The 22380-nt window shown below is 33.5% G+C and overlaps 2 protein-coding genes across 2 annotated transcripts; both read left to right on the top strand.

Moving 5' to 3' along the window:
* Positions 1-1117: 1117 nt before the first annotated feature.
* Positions 1118-2528, top strand: LOC127091233 (carboxylesterase 1). Its single transcript, XM_051029815.1, has one exon. It carries the CDS (start codon positions 1382-1384, stop codon positions 2390-2392), a length of 1011 nt encoding a protein of 336 aa, XP_050885772.1. The 5' UTR covers positions 1118-1381; the 3' UTR covers positions 2393-2528.
* Positions 2529-11805: 9277 nt separating this feature from the next.
* Positions 11806-13185, top strand: LOC127097021 (carboxylesterase 1). The gene has a single exon (XM_051035538.1). The coding sequence runs from the start codon at positions 12093-12095 to the stop codon at positions 13131-13133; it is 1041 nt and encodes a 346-aa protein (XP_050891495.1). The 5' UTR covers positions 11806-12092; the 3' UTR covers positions 13134-13185.
* Positions 13186-22380: the final 9195 nt, after the last annotated feature.

Genomic DNA, 22380 nt, shown 5'->3' with positions numbered 1-22380 from the left:
ACTTAGGTCGGATAAAGAATAAAGAAAGACATACTCGGAATTTTCCAAGACTTGTGATCATCTAAAAACTATCAGGATTTGTTTCCTACTAATTTGAAAGCAGACGTGGACTATCACAATCCTAATAATGACTAGGATAGGCATTGCCATAATTAAAATGAAACTGCAATTAGTCGAGACCCACTGAGGCTCTCCGACTTATACATGTTTAGAACCTGCCGATTTCTACGACGAATAATTAGTCGAGACCCACTGGGGCTCTCAGACCTATACATGTTTAGAACCTACCGAGTTCTACAACAACTAATTAGTCGATACCCACTAGGGATCTCAGACTTATACATGTCTAGAACTTGTTGAGTTCTACAGTGACTAATTAGTCGAGACCCCTGAGGCTCTCCGACTTATACATGTCTAGAACCTGATGAGTTCTACGACGACTAATTAGTCGAGACCAACTAGGTCTCTCCGACTTATACATGATTAGAACCTACCGAGTTCTACGATGACTAATTAGTCGAGACCCACTAGGGCTCTCTGACTCATACATGTTTAGAACCTACCGAGTTCTATGACGACTAATTAGTCGAGACCCACTAGGGCTCTCCGACTTATACATGTCTAGAACCTACTAAGTTAAGTTCTACGACAACTAATTGGGCGAGACCCATTGGAGCTCTCCAACTTATCTATAAATCCACCAGGATTTTTCCACTTCCTTCTTCAAAGTTTTAAATATTTCCAATATATGCCAGGGACTGATCCATCCTAAAAAAATAACGAACTTAAAGGGAGTTTACTCTGTTAAAATACAATTATGAAAGTTTACATGACTAGGGATAAATTCAAAACACTTCTCCCCTACATGCCTCGGGCTATGAGGGATTATCTACATCCCGAAATTTCTAACTTAGCTGAAATATCTATTGAGCATCAGAAGCCACCATGATTGATGCAACCGTTGAGTGTTCCTGAGTAGGAATGAGATAACATTTCTATGAATTTTGTGACAGATTTTCCATAGACTTCTAAAGAAAGTGATACGATTTGGATTTTCCATAGACTTCTAAAGAAAGTGATAGGATTTGAATCTAAGCATTAAATTAGATTCCACTCATTTTGAACCACACACCACTACAAACATTGTGTCCCCTAGTTACCTGCTACTAGCTGTCTTAAATTGTCTATATTCATTATTTATCTCTTCCACGAACCACGATCAGCAGTTTCTACATTTGTTTATCATACTTACCTTACTGAATACTCTCTCTGTTTTTTTAGTGTTATATTTTTGATTTTTTATACATGTCAATAATTATTTTGACAAATTAATATAGTAGCATTGTACTCCAAATCATTGTGCCACAACAGATCTATAGCCATGTCTGTGTCACTAAGCATTGCTACCACTACTATACTCTCCTTGCATCTCCTTCTCTTCCTTGTTAACGCTAACTCATCCATGGATCCATACAAAGTACTCAACTTAATCCTCAACCCAAACGGCACCGTCACACGCTTACAAAAATTCCCACAATCCCCACCCTCACCGGATCCAAATCTCCCCACACCAGCACTCTCCAAAGACATCACCATCAACCAATCAAAACACACTTGGGCTCGAATCTACCTTCCCCACAAACCACACTCCAAGAAACTACCACTCATTATCTTCTACCACGGCGGCGGCTTCATTTTCTACAGCGCCGCTTCAACTTACTTCCACGATTTCTGCGCCAACCTCTCCAACAAAACTCAATCCGTCGTCGTTTCACTCGAATACCGCCTCGCACCAGAACACCGTCTTCCCGCGGCGTACGAAGACTCCGTGGAAGTTCTTCACTGGATTAAAACCTCAAACGACGCATGGTTGACACGGTACGCTGATTACTCAAGATGTTATCTAATGGGAGAGAGTGCTGGAGGTACAATCGCCTACAACGCGGGTCTACGTGCGGCTGCAATAGTTGATGAGATTAAACCGATTAGCATCAAAGGGTTGATATTGATTCAACCGTTTTTCGGTGGGACCAAGAGGACTCCGTCTGAGATAAGGCTTGAGAAGGATTTGAATCTGCCTTTGATTTTTACTGATGCGTTGTGGGAATTGTCGTTACCCGTAGGCGTTGATCGTGATTATGTGTATTCTAATCCAATGGTGAATGGTGGTGATAAGGTTTTGGAGAAGATTAAGTTGTTTGGTTGGAAGGTTGGGGTTTTTGGATGTGATGGGGATCAACTTGTGGACCGTCAGAGGGGATTTGTGAAGTTGCTTGAGGGTAAAAGTGTCAATGTTGTTGGACAATTTTATAGCGGGGGTAGACATGGTATTTTTATAGGTGTTCCTTCCATGTCTGAAAAAGTGTTCGATTTAGTCAAGAGTTTTCATTGATGAATTATGAGTATTGCAGTCAATACTTTTCCATGTAGTTTGGATTTTGGAGAAATATGTGAGAATAAAGCAAGCAACTCTATCTATCACTACTTGTATCAAATAGTATCTAATATATCAGATATCTTGCTTCCAATGATGCTTGCAATTTGCAGCTCTTGTTACGCTACAGCAGCACATGCTTTGCTGTATCAGGTTTAGGCATGTCATTACACCAAAAACAAATAAATCTATTTTACAAATTGGAAAACAATTAAGGAAAATCTATTGACGTTTACACCATAAGTTGGAGAACCTTGGAACATTTCAATATTCTAACAAAGAGATTTCACATTGTTAAAAAAAAGGGTTAAATACATCTTTTTCTCTGGCCATATTTGCCTTATTTGAAAAATCTCCTATAAAAAAGTTTGAATTCTCTTTATTAATTTGTGACTTTTGACTCGAGTTGCACCAAAATTTATTAAATTTGGTTTGGAGGACTTTCAAAAACAGACCCACAAGATTAAGATCATTCTCTCTTCAAAATGTGTTTAGAATCTTGAAAAAGTTTCCAGTGATTTGACATATTCGAAAGGAAAAGGACGTGAGATAAATACGCAGGTTAAACACAAGTAATTGAAGCATGGTGGTTCGACACCAAGATTACAAGGTTCGACATAAAGGATTTTCAATAGAAGTAGTTGGAAGAAATGAAATTCGACAAATGCAATTAGGATACATTGAGATATTCTTTGGACAACAATAGCAGTTTTGCAGCAGTTCAAAGACTGAAGACACATGAAAGCAATGGAGAGGACAGAAGGCCATATAACATTGTACGTGTTGAAGGATGGAGATTTGATCGTTGTCGACTGTTACTGATTTTCATGTATATAAGTCAATTTAATCTATGTAATGAGAGTTCACATTTTTCATTATTATCCTCTATAGAGTTCTAAACATCCAAGTTGCAAAGATACTGAATTTGTGAGAAAATGTATGAATTTGCGTCACATTTCTAACCTTAACATTTTCTTGGATTGATTTTATCATTTTACATTTTTTTTTACTTTATTATTCAAGCAATTCTGCACTTTACTCTTGAAGTTTCTATCAAATTACCCACATTCGAACGTTTAATTTTCAAGCATGAATACATTTTTCTTAAACTCTTTTGCATAATATGTCTTAGGACTTTTTTCGAGTTTAATCTTGTAAGTGAATTAAAACTTGTGATTGTTTACCAAAAACAACGATAAACAAATTGACATGCCAAGTGGGACCCTTTTGTGCAAGAAATTTAAACTTTTACAGAAAAGTGTGTGGATTTTTGTTGTATGTTCTTCATATATGCAATGTTTTCAATGTCAGGTGCTTTATACGTCTGAGTGGTAAAACTTTTGTTGAGATGATTCGTCCAACGTCAAAAAATTCTTCCCTTCCCATAACAATGTTCCATATGTGCAAGAACAACCAATCGACTTGACGATTGGTAGTGTAGGAACTTCAACATCCGTTAGAAAAATTGTTCATGTTCTAAGTCAAATGTTTGTTTCAATGACATTACCATAAGTGGTGGTTCCACCACCACAATCAACCAGTTTTCCAACTACTCCCAAGGTTACACAAACTACTATAGGAGACCTTAGGCCTTCCTTTCTACCAAGTTGTACGCTCCCCTTGGTAGTAGGGAATACCCATATGGCATGCCAACTACAATGAGGGCAGACCTACAAACTAGTGCATCTACATATGCATATAATACAATGACTATTGCACCCCCTCTTAATCAATACTTAGCATCAGGATCTTCTATCACCAATTCTAGTCGAAAGATACAACCCCAAGGAAGATTAGGATATGCCCCTCAGGTTATGCCACCATTAACCACTAATTTCCTCTTGGCTATGAGGCAACAAATGGATGTTAGCAACCATGATATGGTCAATATGCTTACCCAACAAATTTGTAATGTGTTTTGCCCTCTAATCCAAAACACAACCATGCCTACCAACAATTGGTGCATCAAATGGGTCAAATTGCTAATTTATTTGATGCTCCCAAAGCGCATATTCGACCAAGCCCTCAAATTTAAGCAGTTGGGGCAATTCAAAATCCAGGAGTTGTAAACAATGAAGGTTTTCTTAATAATCAAATACAATAAAGGGTTATGCCCTAACTAGTCGAACATCCCATACCTAGGGTAGTCTAAGGGAATGTAGGTCGAAATGGCCCGGAGGTAGTTTTGGTCAATAGGAACCATGATGCAGACTAAATGGTTAAAGGAGTCTAGCAAAACAATTTTGGGGGGAAAATTAACATAGCCAATATGGTCGAATAAATCTTAGTCCAAAATGATCTTAGCATTGGTCTTCATAGACCAATTTTTTCCCGCCTTGTCTGAGTATGTATTGCAGACTAAAGTCTCAAGGGGTTCAGAAATACCTAAGTTCACTCTTGCAGGCGAGACTAGTGAGTCCACTATCTAGCATATTGCTTGATATCGATTATAGGTAGGTGATTTAGCCAATAATGAGAACTTAAAAATGAAATATTTCCCAAACTCCTTAACTAAAGGCACTTTCACATGGTTCACCACCCTTCCTCCACACTCCATATACAATAAGAATCAACTGGAACGAGTATTATGTGAGTAATTTTATATGGGTCAGTAAAAAATTAGCCTGAAAGAATTAGCCAGTGTAAAGAGAAAATTCTTCGAGTCGATATATGACTATCTAAATAGGTTTAGGTTAATGAAGGCAATATGTTTTACTCAAATGCATGGACATGAGTTAGTCGAAATAGTTACAAGTGGCCTAGATTACTCTATTTGGAAATATTTAGATACCTAGTACCTAAGGGACATGGCCCAATTAACAGACATGGTTCAACAAGTCGAATAGTTGAAGGTTGAAAAGGCTAGAGCAAATCGACATCCTAGGAAAGAGAAAGTTTCTTATGTCGAAACAAGTGAAAATAGTCAAGAGATTGACATAGTTTTTGAATGTGTCGAATAAAGTGAGGTTAATATGGAAGAATTGAAGTCAGGGCCTCCATATGTTTTCAAGGTTCTAAGATCTTAAAATGGGAAAAATCCTTCTGAACAAAGTAAAAATGATTTTTTTCTACAAAAACCTATACTTTGACATAACCAAATGTGATGAGATCTTTGACCTTCTAGTTGCCGATGGTAAAATCATAGTGTCGACAAGCCTAAAAACACCACCAGTGGGACAAAGAAAGAAAATGGATTTTTGTAAATATCATAAATTTCTTGGTCATAAAACGTCTCAATATGTTCTTTTCAGGTATTTAGTAGGTTAAAATTTGGTGACAAACAAAAACCACCAATGACAATTGACTCAGGCCCGTTGTTGGTTTAAGAAGAAAATCAGGTCCAACCCGTAGAACTTATGATGGTTGAGGCTACTAAAGGTCTCGACGCAAAGGTCAAAGGGGTGACAATGTCAAATTATACTAAGAAGATGAAAATGGTATACCCAATGGCTGAGGAAGAACTAATTTATCTCTCAAACATGTGCAAACTCAAAGGGTCCATTACTATGGAAAACACATATAATGACATAGGTGAAACATATATAATGACGGTTGCACGTTCGATGTTAGGTAGCGTGTGATTGTATGTATGTTGGTTTCCACAATGGGCTTGTGACCGTGGTTATAAGCTAGGTAGTGTGCTACTAATAACAACGGGTAAAGAAGACAATCGTTGTGAATAATTTATAGGTCATTGGTTCGAATCCCAACAACACCATTCTTGCCTTTTAATATTTCATCACAGTTTATTTGTTCCAACCATGATGTTAAGTGTAAGAGTTTTTTTATAAAATATGGGATTGCTTGTTTTACCCGCCCTTTATTAACCATATACAACAATTCAAATAGATTTTGAGAAAATAATTAGAAAAATTAAATTATTCTTGAAAAACAACTTAAACGGTCCAAAGTTTTTTAAATTGCATGCATCTTATAATTCATGATTTTCGCGTTAACCAGTATAATTTGATTCAATCCAAAATTCTTAATAGTAAAAATGATGCATAGATGTCTTTGAATAAAATTCTATGGGATAAAGAGGAAATCATGAATTACAAGATGCATGTCATTCGAAAAACATTGGATTGTATAAGTTGTTTTTCAAGATAATTTAATATTTCTGATTGTTATCTCAAACATCAATTTAAATAAATGCAAGTTTAATGAGGGGTTAGTGAAACAAGCAATCACATAAGATATAACAACCCCACTAACAACACAAACTCGCAAAATTTAATTAACATAGATTGGGAGAACTCGATAACTAACTGTTCCTGGAAAATTAAGACAAACTTGTAAAATGAAAAAAGAATGAAACTGAGGAGAAAACTGCAAACTTGTAAAAAAGCAGCATGTTAACATAAACTAGCAGTACATTGTAATCCAATTTTTTTTATCAACATACAAAAACTTGTCAACAACAACAACCAATAACAAGGTCTTCATCTGATTCAGAAACAGTTGCATCCGGATTCGTTAGGTCATTGATAATAGATTCTACCTTCTTCATCTTTTCAGGGTTAAGATTCTTGAAAAAAAATCTTTTTATAACCTGTTCCACCTGACAGTTCAACAACACTAATGTGATCCCTAACAACTTCAGCTTTCTTGGTTTTGTTCAACCATAACTCCACCATATCAATAACCTTATCTGTAACCTGAATCTCGTGGATAAGTTTATTTCCCCCACTATTCATGTTGAGAGAAGGATTTGAAATCCGAGAGAAGGATCTGAAATCTAAACAAGAATAGAAACCCTTTTTCAAAATAAAATACAATAACATACAACAACAATAACAACAACAATAACAACATACAACATACATCAACAATAACATACAAAAAACCCATAACTCTCTAACAAGAAGAAAATCATGTGAAAAATATTGTAAAAATCATGTGAAACATAACAACAACATACACAAAAACGAGAGAATAAGGAAGAAGAAGAATATCTTTATGTATGAAACGAGAGATAATGACAAAGAAGAAGAGAGAAAATGAGTGTTAGGGTTTTATTGTGAGAGATATGGCGATACTGTCAAGAAGCGAGAGCTAATTCACTTATATATGAGTTAACAATTTTACCAGAGTCGTATTAAAAAAATGTGATGGAATTTAATGATTTTCATAATGGTTGACATTAACAACTGTGGTGATAAGTATTTTAATTTTAATTTATATGTTATAACTATAAGGACAACACTCATTGTAACGAAAAAGTAGAAAATTGTTGGAGCAGAGATTCGAACCCTGTCATTCCATAAATGTATAATCACGGTTAATTAGTTTGACCGTAGTGCAATGTTTTTTTGTAAATATAAAAAAAAAATAAAGCGTGTACAAAAATGAGGTATTACCATTGTTAATAGTCAGAACATTGTAATTTAGTGAGACAAAAGGTCTATTTTGTAGTAGTGGTCTGAGGTGATGTTATGACCTCGTCGTATTGTTATGTTTGATAATGAGGCCATCAAAGACCTCGAAAATGTAAGGCCTGAACAACGAAAGAGGAACAATTGGAGTGATAGTGTGGCACAATTTGCTTTAGACAAGAGAGGAGTCCCCTACAAAAAAAATTACCTAGAGCCTACAAACAAGTGGAGAAGTTAAATGAAGATCCTTACGTTCCATCTTCTGTTGTTCCCTCTGGTGAATAGATTCAGACACCAGTCAGATCAAACTCTAATCAACAGAAGTGAAGGGTAGTCAAAGTTGGCGTCGGGACTTTCTATCAAGATAATTCTCAAGTGTTGAAGAACTATTCCTATGGTTCTAGAATTTATTTAGGTAAAAAGCCTATTACTAGAACATAATGGAAAAGACGCCAAAGAAAAAAGAAGTCAACTCTAGAGGCGGCTGAGTCTAGTAATAACGGAAAATTCCCAACACTAACGGAGGATCAAGTGGCAAAGAAGCCCATGAAGGAACAAATCTTTCCTCCTTTACTAACAATAGTTAAACCAAACGATCTTTCCTTTAACACCATCAGCACAAGTAACATAGATATTTGAGTAAGGTTTAACTCTTTCAAATAGTTCATTTCCCTAGTCGTATGTGTGGAGCAACCGTTATTAAAATACCAATCTTCTTGAGATGAAGTTGTTAGACATGTGTAGGCAATATGACTTGTAGTTGCTTCTTTGACTTTCCAAACTTTTTTTGGCAACCAATTTTTAAGGTGTTCTTAGAGGAGTGGTGTCAATAGTGGTAGTAAGTTACCATACAATTTTAGCAAAAAGGTCTTATATGACCTCGTTGTCCATAATAATGACTCACCCAAGAGCTTTAACACTATGCATTACCGTGTTGGTAATGATGTCGAATATGATGTTGTGATAGGTAGTTTGACATATTGAACTCACTCTTTTTGACAAGAGGAACAAACATGGGTTTAGTGTTCAGGGAGCTATACTATAGTCAAAACCAATTCCTTTCATGTCTCTAGCACTCTTGCTAACCCCTAAAATTGCATCAAGAGTTTTAGAACCATAATTTAACAAAAAAACGCATTTGATCATATCTTCATGTTTGGATTCAGGTGGTCAACTTTTTCCTTTAACTATGTGATAGTTGTCGCAAGATTTACCTTGTCTTCAAGCATAACACTAGTTTGAACTCTTTGTTACTCACTGGATATGCATTCTTCTTTACACTTAAGATACAATTGTCTGAAGGCTTCAACAACATTTTCATATGAGAGGTCCTCATCACTAGATTCCCCGTCATCATGCATAGTTGGCTTAGATCTTACACGCGATGTGAAGGAAACCACATTATTTTCCTTTTGTCCTTCAATATCATCTTCTTCTTAGTATTTCCAATCATCATAATTGCCTTCAAATACAATATTGGGAGGATTCTTAGTACCATCAAGAATCGTTGGTCGAATAATTGATCTTTCTCCTTTGGGATTCTCCACCTTGAACAAAATAAAAACCCTGGAACACACCCAAATAGAACAGGGTGTTCTCTCTGATGTCAATTAGAATTATATTCTCCGGATGACAAGAAGTTAAACACAATATTGTATCAATGTGTATGACAAGTTAAATGTGTAGTATGCAAAATAAAAGAAAAGTATAAATAACACAAGAATTTGTAATCCATTTCGGTGTAAAATCACCTACATCTGGAGGGCGTTAACCCGATGAAAGGAAGTTCACTCCTAATAATCATAATTACAAATTGGGTAGATTTGAACTCTCCTGGTTAAATGCCTCTTTTCCTAATGCTATAATAAATTTATATTTAGGACTCCATATAGAAAGAACTTCACTCATAATATTCAAAAGTACAATTGGTCTTATATGAACTGACTTCGTCTAGTGTCACTTTCCTAATACTACCCGTGAAGATTCGATCAAGGCTTTCCCTGAATCTAAGACACCTCTCACTTTCACTCAAACATTCTCCCAAGTGTTTTGAGAATAACAAAAGTATAAGAACGGTGACACAAAACTACAAATACTCTATTATTTAACATATGAATAAGACTCAAGAATATAGTATTGCAAAACAAATACAACAATCAACTAAAAACTATCCTATACAATAGGTATTTTTTCTGAAGTTCTGAGTCTTCACAAATGATATTGCCTCCTTATATAGTAACAAAAAGGCTTGCTCCAAAGCCTTGTAGAGTTTTCATCTTGAATACGACCGATCCTCCAAAAAAACACATGAGATCAATATTCAATTATGTTGATTGTCAATCTTGATTTATCACATCTAAGATTAATCTGAATCCCTTGATTATAACAAATTCAAACTTATTGAAATCTATTCAGATTAAATCTTTCTAAGAATACACACAATCAATCAAAATTTCACTATGATGATTAAGATCCTTGATTGATAGTACAATTTTTGAACAAAATGGAACCCCAAAAACAATCTTGCCAAAAATTATTTTTTTCCAAATAAAAACAAATGCTAACATACTTATATCTCTAATAGAAAAAGAAAAGGAAACAAATCTTAAAAGGTGGTGATTTACTTCAATTTATCTTGCAATTCAAGCAAAAAGTCAGAAACAAAATGTTTGGAAAATTATGCATGACATCTTGCTTTTTATGAATCTTCATACAACCAATTATGAATCTTCATCAAACAAATCCAATACCAACTTTACTTGATATAAATAAGAATTTTAACCTCTGAAGTAAAGGTTTTAGACCAAAAATTCATCCAAAGTTGAAACACACTTTAAATCTTCTTCAATAGAGATTGGAGATCTTTTCATTAAGTGCAAGTCCAAATCTTGTAACTAAAACAAATTCAATTAAATATTTTCATAGAATATTTATCTAATTTCATCTTCAATCAATATCTTTGCATATCAATTTCATAAAAGACTAAATAAAATTCAACCAAATATTCCTTCAAAACATATCCAATTAAAAATTTTCTGTAAAGCACACCCAATCAAATTTTCTTTAATTAAAACAAATTCAAATATTTTAATTAAATCATATTCAATTAAATGTTCTTCAACGATATTTATGATTTAATAAATTCTTTTTCAAATTGATATGAATCTTTTGAATGAACTCAACAAGAACATATTTGTTAACTACATGCTGAAGCAATCATGTCACACAACCTGAGCAATACGCATATCGTCAGGATGTCACAACATGTCATAATATCTTTCTCAACAAATTGCCTACAAAAATTAACCAAACAATTATAATAACAAAAATCTTGTGCAATTTGTTAATTTGTTGTTCGATTAAATCCAAAAGATAAAAAATATTATTCAATATGTGATAGTGTATTCTCGGCATAAACAAGAGTTCATCTATTTCATGCATATTTTCTTTGACGCTTATTATTATTATTGAGCATTTTCGTAAACTTTACCGACAATCTCCTGAGTAGTTACCTTTTAGATAAAAGAATCTCCAATCGAAAAATATATTTCATGCATATTTTCTTTAACACTTATTATTATTATTGGGCATTTTCGTGAACTTCACCAACAACCCCCTTAAGTAGTTATCTTTTAGATAAAAAAATCTCCAACTGAAAAATGTATTTCATGCACATTTTCTTTTATTATTATTATTATTATTATTATTATTATTATTATTATTATTATTATTATTATTATTATTATTATTATTATTATTATTATTATTATTATTATTATTATTATTATTATTATTATTATTGAGCATTTTCATGAACTTTACCGACAACCCCTGAATAGTTACCTTTTAAGTAAACAAAATCTTCAACCGAGAAATATATTTTATGCACTTTTTTTTGTAGGCTTATCATTATTGGACATTTTCGTGAACTTTATTGACAATCCACTTGAATAATTTACCTTTGAGGTAAAAGAATCTCCAACAGAGAAATGCATGTTAACGTACTTGTATCTCATCTTGTCATCTAAACAAATGAAGAATAAAATAATCAAACAAACCTAGTTTTCAAATTTCGGAAGACAACAACCTTAATTTATTCGTAATTTTCGAACATTGGTGGATAGTACTTTTGTGACTGTCGATTACACCAATTCTTAGCTTACTCAAAGTTAAAATAATGAAAGATTCCAAGCTATAGTTTGATAAATACGACTTTTATAAACTCTCTTGATGTTCATTCACACCTTAATTTGTTGTCGGAAGAAAAGAGAAATAATTGACGAATGTTTAAACCAAGAAACTTTCATCAATCTCCACAACAAACCATGTCAGGTCAACCTTTCTCACAACCACAAACCAATGATCCCTTTCTCCATCTCAAAATCCTCTCAAACGCCGACGGCACAATCACTCGCCTCCGTGGAGACCCACACACCCCACCTTCACCGAATCCCAACCTTCCAATCCCCGTTCTCACCAAAGACATCCCCATCAACGCTTCACACAACACCTCCGCAAGAATATTCCTACCCCGCAAAGCACTCGATCCCTCCTCCTCCTCCTCCCATAAACTCCCTCTTATTGTTTACTTTCACGGTGGCGGTTTCATCTTCTTCAGTGCAGCCTCAGATTTTTTCCACGATCTTTGCTCCAACCTCGCAAACGACGTTAACTCCATCGTCGTATCAATAGACTACCGTCTCGCTCCTGAACACCGTTTACCCACGGCGTACGATGATGCCATGGAAGCGCTGCACTGGATCAAAACCAAACCAGACATTTGGTTGAGAAACTATGCTGATTATTCAAATTGTTACATCATGGGAGGTAGCGCCGGTGCAAATATCGCTTATCACACGGGTCTGCGCGTAGCTGCAGAGATTAATCTTAATCGCAATTATATAAATCCACTTAATATTAGAGGGCTTATATTGTCGCAACCATTTTTCGGTGGGACCAAGAGAGTACCATCGGAGCTGAGGCTGATAAACGATGCCGTTTTGCCGCCGCATGTGTGCGATTTGATGTGGGAACTATCGTTGCCGATTGGTGTTGACCGTGATCATGAGTATTGTAATCCAACGGTTGGTGTTGGGGTTTTAGATAGGGTGAGGGAGCTTGGTTGGAGGGTGCTGGTGAGTGGGTGTGACGGGGATCCGTTGATGGACCATCAGATGGTGGTGGCGAGAGTGATGGAAGAGAAGGGTGTGGTGGTGGTGAGGAGTTTTACGGCAGGGGGTTGTCATGGGGTTGAGGTTCGTGATCTCGTCAAGCAAAAGCAATTGCATAATCTAATCAAAGATTTCATTTCTTTTCACCTATAAAATTTTAATGTAACATTGTATTTAATAATTTTAAATAAAAAATAATTGTGTAGTTGTTTTTGTTTGTTTGCATGTTGAAATTAATTATTAATTTATAAATTCAATATATTTTTTAATAATTCCTAAACTATGAATAATTATTGTACGTAATATAGTATACAGTAAAAATAATAATTTATAGTTTTCTTTATTAAGCAAATATATTAATAGGAGTATAAGAGTTTTCAAACTCGTTCTAAAATATAATTAGAAAACTTTGCATACAAGATAAGAGTTAACACATCAAACAACAAAAAGTACACAATTATATTTATTTTTTTAGTTCTTGGAACAAAACAATACCATGCTAAAGTTTTAATGCTTTCTAAAATAGATGAATTGTCACCAACAACTCCCTTAACTAGAATTGCATTCCACATCAGCCATAGTGTGTCGTTAACTAGGTAAAGGTTATCCACATTTTTTAAATTCTTTTCTTCAACATATTTATATATTAAATCAATGTAGTATTTGATCCATTATATTGTTCAAATATATAAATTATTCAATTTTCTTTTATAAATAAGACCAAATAATAACTCTTAGGATAGTTTAATGGTGAAGATTTAGGTTTTGAAAGTGTGATCTTAAGGTTTTATGTTTGAATTCCGTTAGATACAAATAATTTTTATATTGAAATATGTTTATATCGAGTTTTTTTCGGATTTTAAACGAGACTCCGGTATACGATGAGATTAACCCATTTAAATTAGTCGATCGCAAAATCTAATACCAAAATTTTAAAATAAAATGTGCATAAATTTTAGTAGACCTTACTTTTTAATATTGCAATCTCAACCAAAAGCCTACTAATTCTCAAGTCTGGTTTGCAAACGTGCACTTGGGCACTAAATGTGCAATAATTTCTTGTTCCCAAAAACAAAACAAAAAAGCATAAGTTATCATATGTTATTCTTGCAAAATTCCTCTTTTATGCAATTTCTATCGAGTTGGTATGCGATTTAATAACAACCACCATCTAAAAAATTGTTTTTTTATTATGTTTCATTTTCAAAAATGCATGTGGTTAGTGAAATGAACCTCATGAACAGGTGGTGTTCGATCTCCGGTACGACAACGCAGGGTGGACCTGCATGGTTACCAATCCAATGCCCAAATCATTTCAAGATTTGAGATGAGTATTCGAAAAGTGGAAATCAGAAAATGCACATTGCTTTCTCTTGTGAACTGATCTATACCTTGGGCCACATGGAGTGGATTTGAGATTAACCGAGTCTTTGGTCGTCCCAAAATAATTGCCCCTAAGGTTTTGTCGGGTACTGGATGAGTCGAGGAAGCCTTTAACGGTTTTGGTCGGCCTCTAAAACGCTATCAGAGGTGAACTGGACCTAAAACGTTTGAAGTCCTTTGAAAAAGTAGTGGGAAACAAGTGTATTAAATGCATTACTATCATTGAAATGTTTCACTCCTTGCTTCTAAAACATGTGATGATGTGACAAGTTAGGACATGATGCAACTTGTAGTGCACTTGGGTGCACTCGAGTTTGCATGTATCCTCAAGGAGAAATATATCAATTGAATTTGTAACTCATTTCTTCAGATCATCTATCAACCACACTTTCCTATAAGTAGGTGGAGTTGAGTGTTTTGGAAAATTTCAATCTTTGACATTCAAGCTCATTCACATACACTTTATTGACAAACATTATTTCCTCTTTTTTCCTGAGAGCATTAATCAGGACAATTCCAACTCTTTGACTAGAGTTTCTACGCTTTATTGATCTCATGTAACTAGGTACCCTCATCAACTCAAGTTTTTAACTTTCAAAATTTACGGTTTTCTAGCCACGATGAGTGATAATACATTCAACTTAGTGAACGATTCAGAGAGTAAAAATTTGTCTGCCTCGAGAATGGGAATATCCCGTGATTCTCATATCCCTTTTCTTGATCATGATCACCTTGAAACAGAGCATACCTTTATCTGATGATTCTGACTCAAAGAGGGTATATGAGGATTCCCAAGAGGAGGATTTTTCTTCATTTGACTCATTAGTATCTCTTTTATCATACGTCGGTGGTGAGGTGCCTCGTGCCGAGGTCCTTATGCCCTCTTCCATTTTAACCGAGGAGGAAACACAAGCCAACCGGCAGATGAGAGAATACACTATAAACTACACCTTGCTTTTCCTATGAACCAATAACTGTGAGCCTAACGATGTTGAAGTGAAGGCCTATTTGGATATTTGAGGTTGACCAAATGTAGCGAAGTATGAATGGGCTGAGGCTGAGGTAATAAGTACCCAGTTTGTTCTAAATACTCAGGCGGTGATAGATGTTGTTGGCATTATGGTCGGTGAGCCTTAAAAGTGGATTGTTCTTCCAATAGACTCAGAGAAGAGGATCTATATCACTTTCGATGATTGTGCAGTCCTACTTTATGAATGCTTGTTCACAAAGATAGGCATACAACTACCTTTTTTCGACTTCAAAGTAGCCATCATGAAACATTTAAGATTTTCTCCTTCTTACGCCTATATGAGGGTATTCTAGCTATGTGCTGAGTGTAAATCTTAGAAACCTTCCCTTGGGGTTTTTCTTAATATGTTCCACCTGCAAGACAACTTTGTGACCAAAGATAGTTTATACCTAGAAAATCCTTGTTTCGACCTCTTCACCCAGGAATGGGATCTAAGGGGCTATTTTTTTTCCTGGTGAGGCCCCTTACGCTAGAGGCCTAACTCACTTTGTGCTACTCCCCTACCGAGTCTCCTCACTGATGTAACAATTCATTTTTAAAGTACTGGTCTTCATATTACTTAAACTGGGACGTCCATTCTTACCGCACAAGGCTAAGTATTATTTCCTGTAACGAGGCGATGATGAAGGAAGACCTACATTCTTGGTTTTACGGGCTCGACTACGAAGAAGGATTTGGGCTCGACAAGGTGTCTTATTTTGAGACGAAGAAGAAACAGATTCACTATGCTATTTTGAGTGCGGTCAGCCGAGATGATAGGAAATACATTTTTGATTAGGATGTGGTCGTGTAGGTTTTTGTTTTTGTTTTTTTTAACACACGTGATTGCCTTTTATAGATAAGATGGATAAGCTAAAGATGCTTTATGAGCTTGCCAATGCCCAATGCACAAAGGCTATGGTACCCCCTTCGACTACCACTTTTCTTGCTCCGGCCTCGACTCCCATCTCAGTTGCTGAGACTTCTACTTCTACGCCTGAGGTCAACTAGCTGGCCTATGCAGTTTTTTTTGGTTTAATACTAATATCAACTCTATTAATTATGTAAATGTAGGAAGTGTTTTATTGTTCAAGAGTAAAGTATACTGGAAAAGAAATGAATTCATATGTTGGTGAGCATTGTAGGGGCTTTAAGATATAACTCATATATAAATATATTAAAAAACCAAAAGATTAGAGCTTCCATGCGTGAAGTATTCATTTATTGATAAGAATTTTTGGGAGATTTTGTAAAGTAAAGGAGAATAGATATAGAAATATCTATCCACATAGATTGTATCATGGAGGATATAATAAACTTGAAAAAATGATGATTAATGAAAAAAGAAAATAAATGGAAATAGAGTTTGAAAATCCTTCTAGAAGCCTTGATCGCAACCCATCTCCACCATCATAACATGATAAATGGAAGAGGGCACGTCAACGACCAAATGACTCATTCACATCAGAGGCTACACATGAAGTGACTGAAAAGATTGTAAGGAGATACTTTTTTCAACATTGCTTATTTTAGTTAATTCAATGTATTGTAGGATGTACTAGTTGAACAAGACAAAGTTGGTATCTTCATTTCATAAGCCCATCATGATATCTTGGTAGAAGCGATTGGAACCGAGGATCATGTTGGACGTGTCGGTGGTCTTAAAAAATTGGTCGGCTTGAAGCTACATTTTGGACCATCACAACCAACTAACGAAGTAAAACATATGAGAGAAATTGAAGAAATAGTTGCTTAAAAGATAAGGGAGGTATTAGGACAGGAGCGGGAGAAGTGGAATCAGAAGGAGCGATAGAGGATGTTGTAGGAGGAGCAGGAGAGGATGTTGCATGGGGTGCGGGAGGAGAAAGAGAGGTTGGCTGAGGTTGAACGAGAGAAGTGTGCCCACGATGTGATTGAGGTATAAGTATAATTTAAAATATTTGTGTTGTATGTTGTTATTTTTTGTGTATTTTAAATTTTTGTATTGTATTCAGTTGTTTTTATGATGTAGAAATTAAAATCAATAGGTGTACTCAACCACTCAAATTCATATCAGTTGGACATGCTTGAGAAAGTAGTTGAGAAATTTGTTATGGGTGGTGCAAGCACAAAAGATAGTTGTTTTCCCCAGTTCACAATACTTATGTCACACCATCTCAACTAGATAACACTTGGATATTATCTAGCATGATAGATGAGATTCTAAACGTCTGCATGTTTAAATTAAAACATGAACTATCACAAGAATATATGCTTCATAAGAGTTGTGTTGTGGAATTTTTGAAGGGAGATGATTTGCTAGACATACCTGTAATACAATTGTGGTATTTGTAAGTATAATTCTTATGGTGATTTCAATTTATGTTCATTATTCTAATACTTTAACATAATTTTTTTTACATTTGCTTTAACTTTTAACTAGGGTATTGCATGAGATGTGTGTTTGAAGCAAATTGAAAAAATATTGTTTTATAGATCCATCGAACATTCAATTTCAACATAATTCAACAAACACTATAATGATGCGCTTGTAAAACAAGTTGGTTAAGGAGAATAAAGATTCTTACATGACACCGTATATCCATAAGTAAGTATAAGCTTTAATTTGTGTTTTCATTTATAAATCAGTTTCATACACATTACTAATCATTCTGAGTGTTTATGTAGGGAACATTGACAACTAATTATTTTATGTCCAAAACAAAATACTATAGTTATGTTATGCTCGTTAAACTATCACATTGATGAAAATATGCAAAATAATTTGAGCGGGAAAATGATATTACTTGTAGTACTCAGATTTTAACTTTAGTTTTAAATAACTTTTATTCATTTGAATAGTTTTTAGGCTTAAATGCAATTTTAGTACCCCTATTTTGATTTTTCTAACTTTTTAGTCCCACTTAAAAAAAGGCAGCTATTTGGTCTCTATTTATCATATTTTATGTTTTTTGGCGGTTCCCTTTATATGATAATCAAAATTGTGACATGACACATTGAAATTGGTCTCGCCTATTAAATTCTTTTGCCACATCATTAAATACCATTTTTGATCCCTTAACTATATCCTTGAGTTTAGATTAATCCCTTAATTATTTTTCGGGTGTGAGATTGGTCTCTTAACTCTTAAAATACGTCACGTTAGTCCTTTTTGTCTAATTAGCGACAAATTTAGCGACAAATTTTTGAATTTTATTGTTAATTAGTCAAAAAGGACCAACATGATGCGTTTTAAGAGTTAAAAGACTAATCTGACACAAAAAATGATTAAGGGATCAATCTGAACCCTTAAAAAGGACCAAGGGTATAGTTAAGGGACCAAAAATGGTACTTTGCCTTTAAAAAGTTAACTTAAATTATCATGATTTTAAAATTATATATTTTTTTAAGGAATAAATAACTAATATTTATTCTAATCTTCATAATTTCACATTCATCTTCATCCCCTTCATTACATGCTTTCATCTAAATACAGAAAACTCAATTACTCCCAGTCCAAAAAAATCAAATACTTGTCAACAACGACCATCAGAAACTGCAAACTCTACCAAATATGAGATGGTCACATTATTGTCAATGAATAACAAACAACAAACCAATTAATGACTATGTTGATTTTATCACTACAGCAACCTCAATAGTGGCTATTATTATCATGTCACTGGTTTTTGCTACTTCTGCTACAAGTTGCTACACCAATATCTTCAGATTATTACAAGGCTAACATGTTTGTTCTTGACCAGATATGAAGTAACTTGGGTTTATCATAAGACCTTGATTTAAGGAATGGTTTATGTATTCATGTGAAGGAATAACAAGCATGTGAGAACCTAAAGAAAGTGATAAATCGTTTTGAGTTTGATGATTGTTGTTATTTGCAGCACCAAGTAGATCCATCAAATGTCTTGTATGACTCACTTCAGAACCTTGTGATAGTTCAATATTATGATGAAATGTTTCCGAATATGCATTGTTGTTCCTTAAATAAGAAGATGAAACATAATCACCACCTAGTAAATCTTGGTTCTCAAATTAATTTTGACAGGCCATTGAGTTAATATAGCTTTTGTGTATGTGTGAGTGAGAGAGGCAGAGAAAATGATTAAATAAGGAAAGAACTTGAGGCATGTGGACATCTCATCTCTAGAATAGTGAAAGGAGAGATTTTTATGGAGAGGGAATCAAATCAACATTGTTCACTACTACAAATAATATATTTCATGACAAAATTATCATCTCACCCTACCAAAAACCGAGGTAAGAGGTCAAGACGCACCATGTTTTATATTATTTTTAATAAATACCACATATTTCCTCAGTTTAAAAATAAAACTGAGGGGAAAATATTTCAGGACATGCTTCGAATCACACCATCAACAATTTTTATTTTTATTTCTTTAAAAGTTATGTCTTTCTTTTAATTTTAATTTTAATTTTTAAATTAATGATCTATTCCTTCGGTTATATTTAATAACTGAGGGATTAAATTTCCATATTTTCCTATAAAAGCACTCGTTAATCGGATTTTACCCTAAACCTAACTTATATGTAGGTGTTCCAAAGTCTTAGGCTTCATTCTTTGGGATGGATTGCAAGATAGAAAAAAATCTCCAATATTCTAAAATATTGAACAAAATATTTTTTTTTGCCTTTGCAATCTATCTCACATGATGATGTTGATGTTGTTGTTGTATTTATGTAATAACCTTCGTATGTTGTCAATCAAAGAAAATATTGAGAAATTTATTGCTTTCCCCGGTTGACAATATTGAGAAATTTATTCCTAAACACAATCATCAATTTCTCTTTCATGTTCTCTTTCATATAAAAGTATTTACCATGGAAATATTTTCTCAAGATAATGAAATCTCTCTAGGATGGATTGCAAGTACAGAAAAAATTCTTTTATTTGGAACAAATAACTTATTAGAAATTTAAAAAGATAGGTTGTTCTCCAAGAATCCATTGTCAAACTCTTGATTTGTTTAAACAATTTATTTTAATATTTTGTGTAAACAATGTAAACATAAAAAAAAAGCTTTGTCCCATCGGTTTTTAACAGAAATCGAGAGGTATGTGACGTTTGGGTCAGAACATATTTTATAGTTTTTTTATTTAAAAAGAAACATATTTTACCTCAGTTTTGAGTAATGATCAAGGTAAAATATAAGCGTGTTTATTCAGTTTCTTCACTGTCTTTAAAAAATCTTGATCGTCCATTTAATGAGTATCAACGTTCAAGACACTGCCATTAGTGATCCTCGTGAAACCTAAAATCCTCATTATAGAAACATTATGAATATTAAAATTAGATAGTAGTGAATCCACAAGAAACTCAAACGTTGTTGTGAAATTCTCTATGTTTAATCAGAGCGCCATGAAATTTTACAAAGTAAAAGTATTAATGTGATAGATTGCAAGAGCAAAAAAAATTTAGGTTTATTTAATATGTGATTGGTGAGAGTGTATTTACTTTGTCAAAAATTTATGTGATGGATTGCAAGTGCAGGAAAAAAAATTGGTTCAAGGTTTGTGTTCTAACATAATCTCTTAATTGAATATTTATTTTATTTATTTAACCTTTTTTTTTTGTTTTATATCAGAAACAAATGAATGCAATAGCCATAGAGAATATATTATTACATTAAAAATTTGAACTTCCTCAAGATCAATGAAACGAGGATCCCCAACATTTTCTCTTTTCCAAGATATCCAATATTTGTTTTTCACCGACATCAATGACGATGAATAACAATATTTTTACTTTAATATTCTGCATAAATAATATAATATTTTGTGTAAGCAATGTAATTTGTAAATAAATTAATTTATTAATATTCTATGTAAACAATTTAATGAATATATATATATATATATATATATATATATATATATATATATATATATATATATATATATATATATATATATATATATATATATATATATATATATATATATATATATATATATATATATATATATATATATATATATATATATATATATATATAGTGCTAGTTTGAAAAATATAAAAAAAAGTTATTGCTGAAATTCAAACTCATGACCATTTAAACTAACCCCCTCAGTTATTTTTAAACTGAGGGGTAACGTTCTCACTTTTCATGTCACCCTTAGTTACCTCGCCATTACAACCGATGTGAAATCTATTTTTTCGTCCGACATTACATGTGTTATTTGTAGTAGTGGTTATTCTTAACGCAGGGTGAAACTATTTGAGCAAAAAAGTTATATATCGTGAAGACAATGATATAAACAACCGGGTTGGGGATCGTTGTTGTTGATAAGTATTGATTTTTATTTTTGGGTTGAGGGTAATTAAATTTTTCGGGTTTAGATGAACGCATGTATTGAAGGGGATGAAGATGAATGAGAAATGATTAAGATTAGAATAAAAATTAATTATTCATTCCTTAAAAAATATATATACAATTTTTTAATCATAATAATTTAAATTAAGTTTTTTTCTAGGGTGAATTTAATGATGTGGTAAAATAATTTAATAGGTAGGGATAATTTCAACATGTCATGTCACAGTTTTGACTGCCATGTAAAGGGGGGCCACAAAAAAATACAAAGTATGATAAAGAGGGACCAAATAGTTGAATTATTTTTAAAGGGGAACTAAAAAGATAGAAAAATTAAAATAGGGGAACTAAAACTACATTTAAGCCTAGTTTTTATTCATGATTAATTTTTACTTACATGTAGAGCTATGAAAGGATACAATTTTGTAAAATGTAAGCATTAATTGTGCTTTTTGACATTATTTTATTTTTGCTAATGTATTACTTGTGCTTTGTGTGTATTAATTAGTTACTATATGAAAATTATTTGTAGTCGCATAGACAACTCAATGACTATGAATGTCGATACTATGTGATGAGACATATGTTTAATATTATCTCCAGATGCATTATCAATTCATGGACTAAGATATTAACTATCCATATACATGTAATTCATGTATATTTGTTAAGTTAATGT

This window comes from Lathyrus oleraceus, chromosome 6 (assembly GCF_024323335.1).
Source record: "Lathyrus oleraceus cultivar Zhongwan6 chromosome 6, CAAS_Psat_ZW6_1.0, whole genome shotgun sequence".
NCBI classification, from domain to species: Eukaryota; Viridiplantae; Streptophyta; class Magnoliopsida; order Fabales; family Fabaceae; genus Lathyrus; species Lathyrus oleraceus.
Note: the sequence above shows the minus strand (reverse complement) of the source record. Positions and strands in the feature narration are given on the sequence as shown.

Bases quoted from the DNA above. Each gene is read 5' to 3' on its own strand.
- LOC127091233 (XM_051029815.1), top strand. From the start codon at position 1,382: ATGTCTGTGTCACTAAGCATTGCTACCACTACTATACTCTCCTTGCAT.
- LOC127097021 (XM_051035538.1), top strand. From the start codon at position 12,093: ATGTTTAAACCAAGAAACTTTCATCAATCTCCACAACAAACCATGTCA.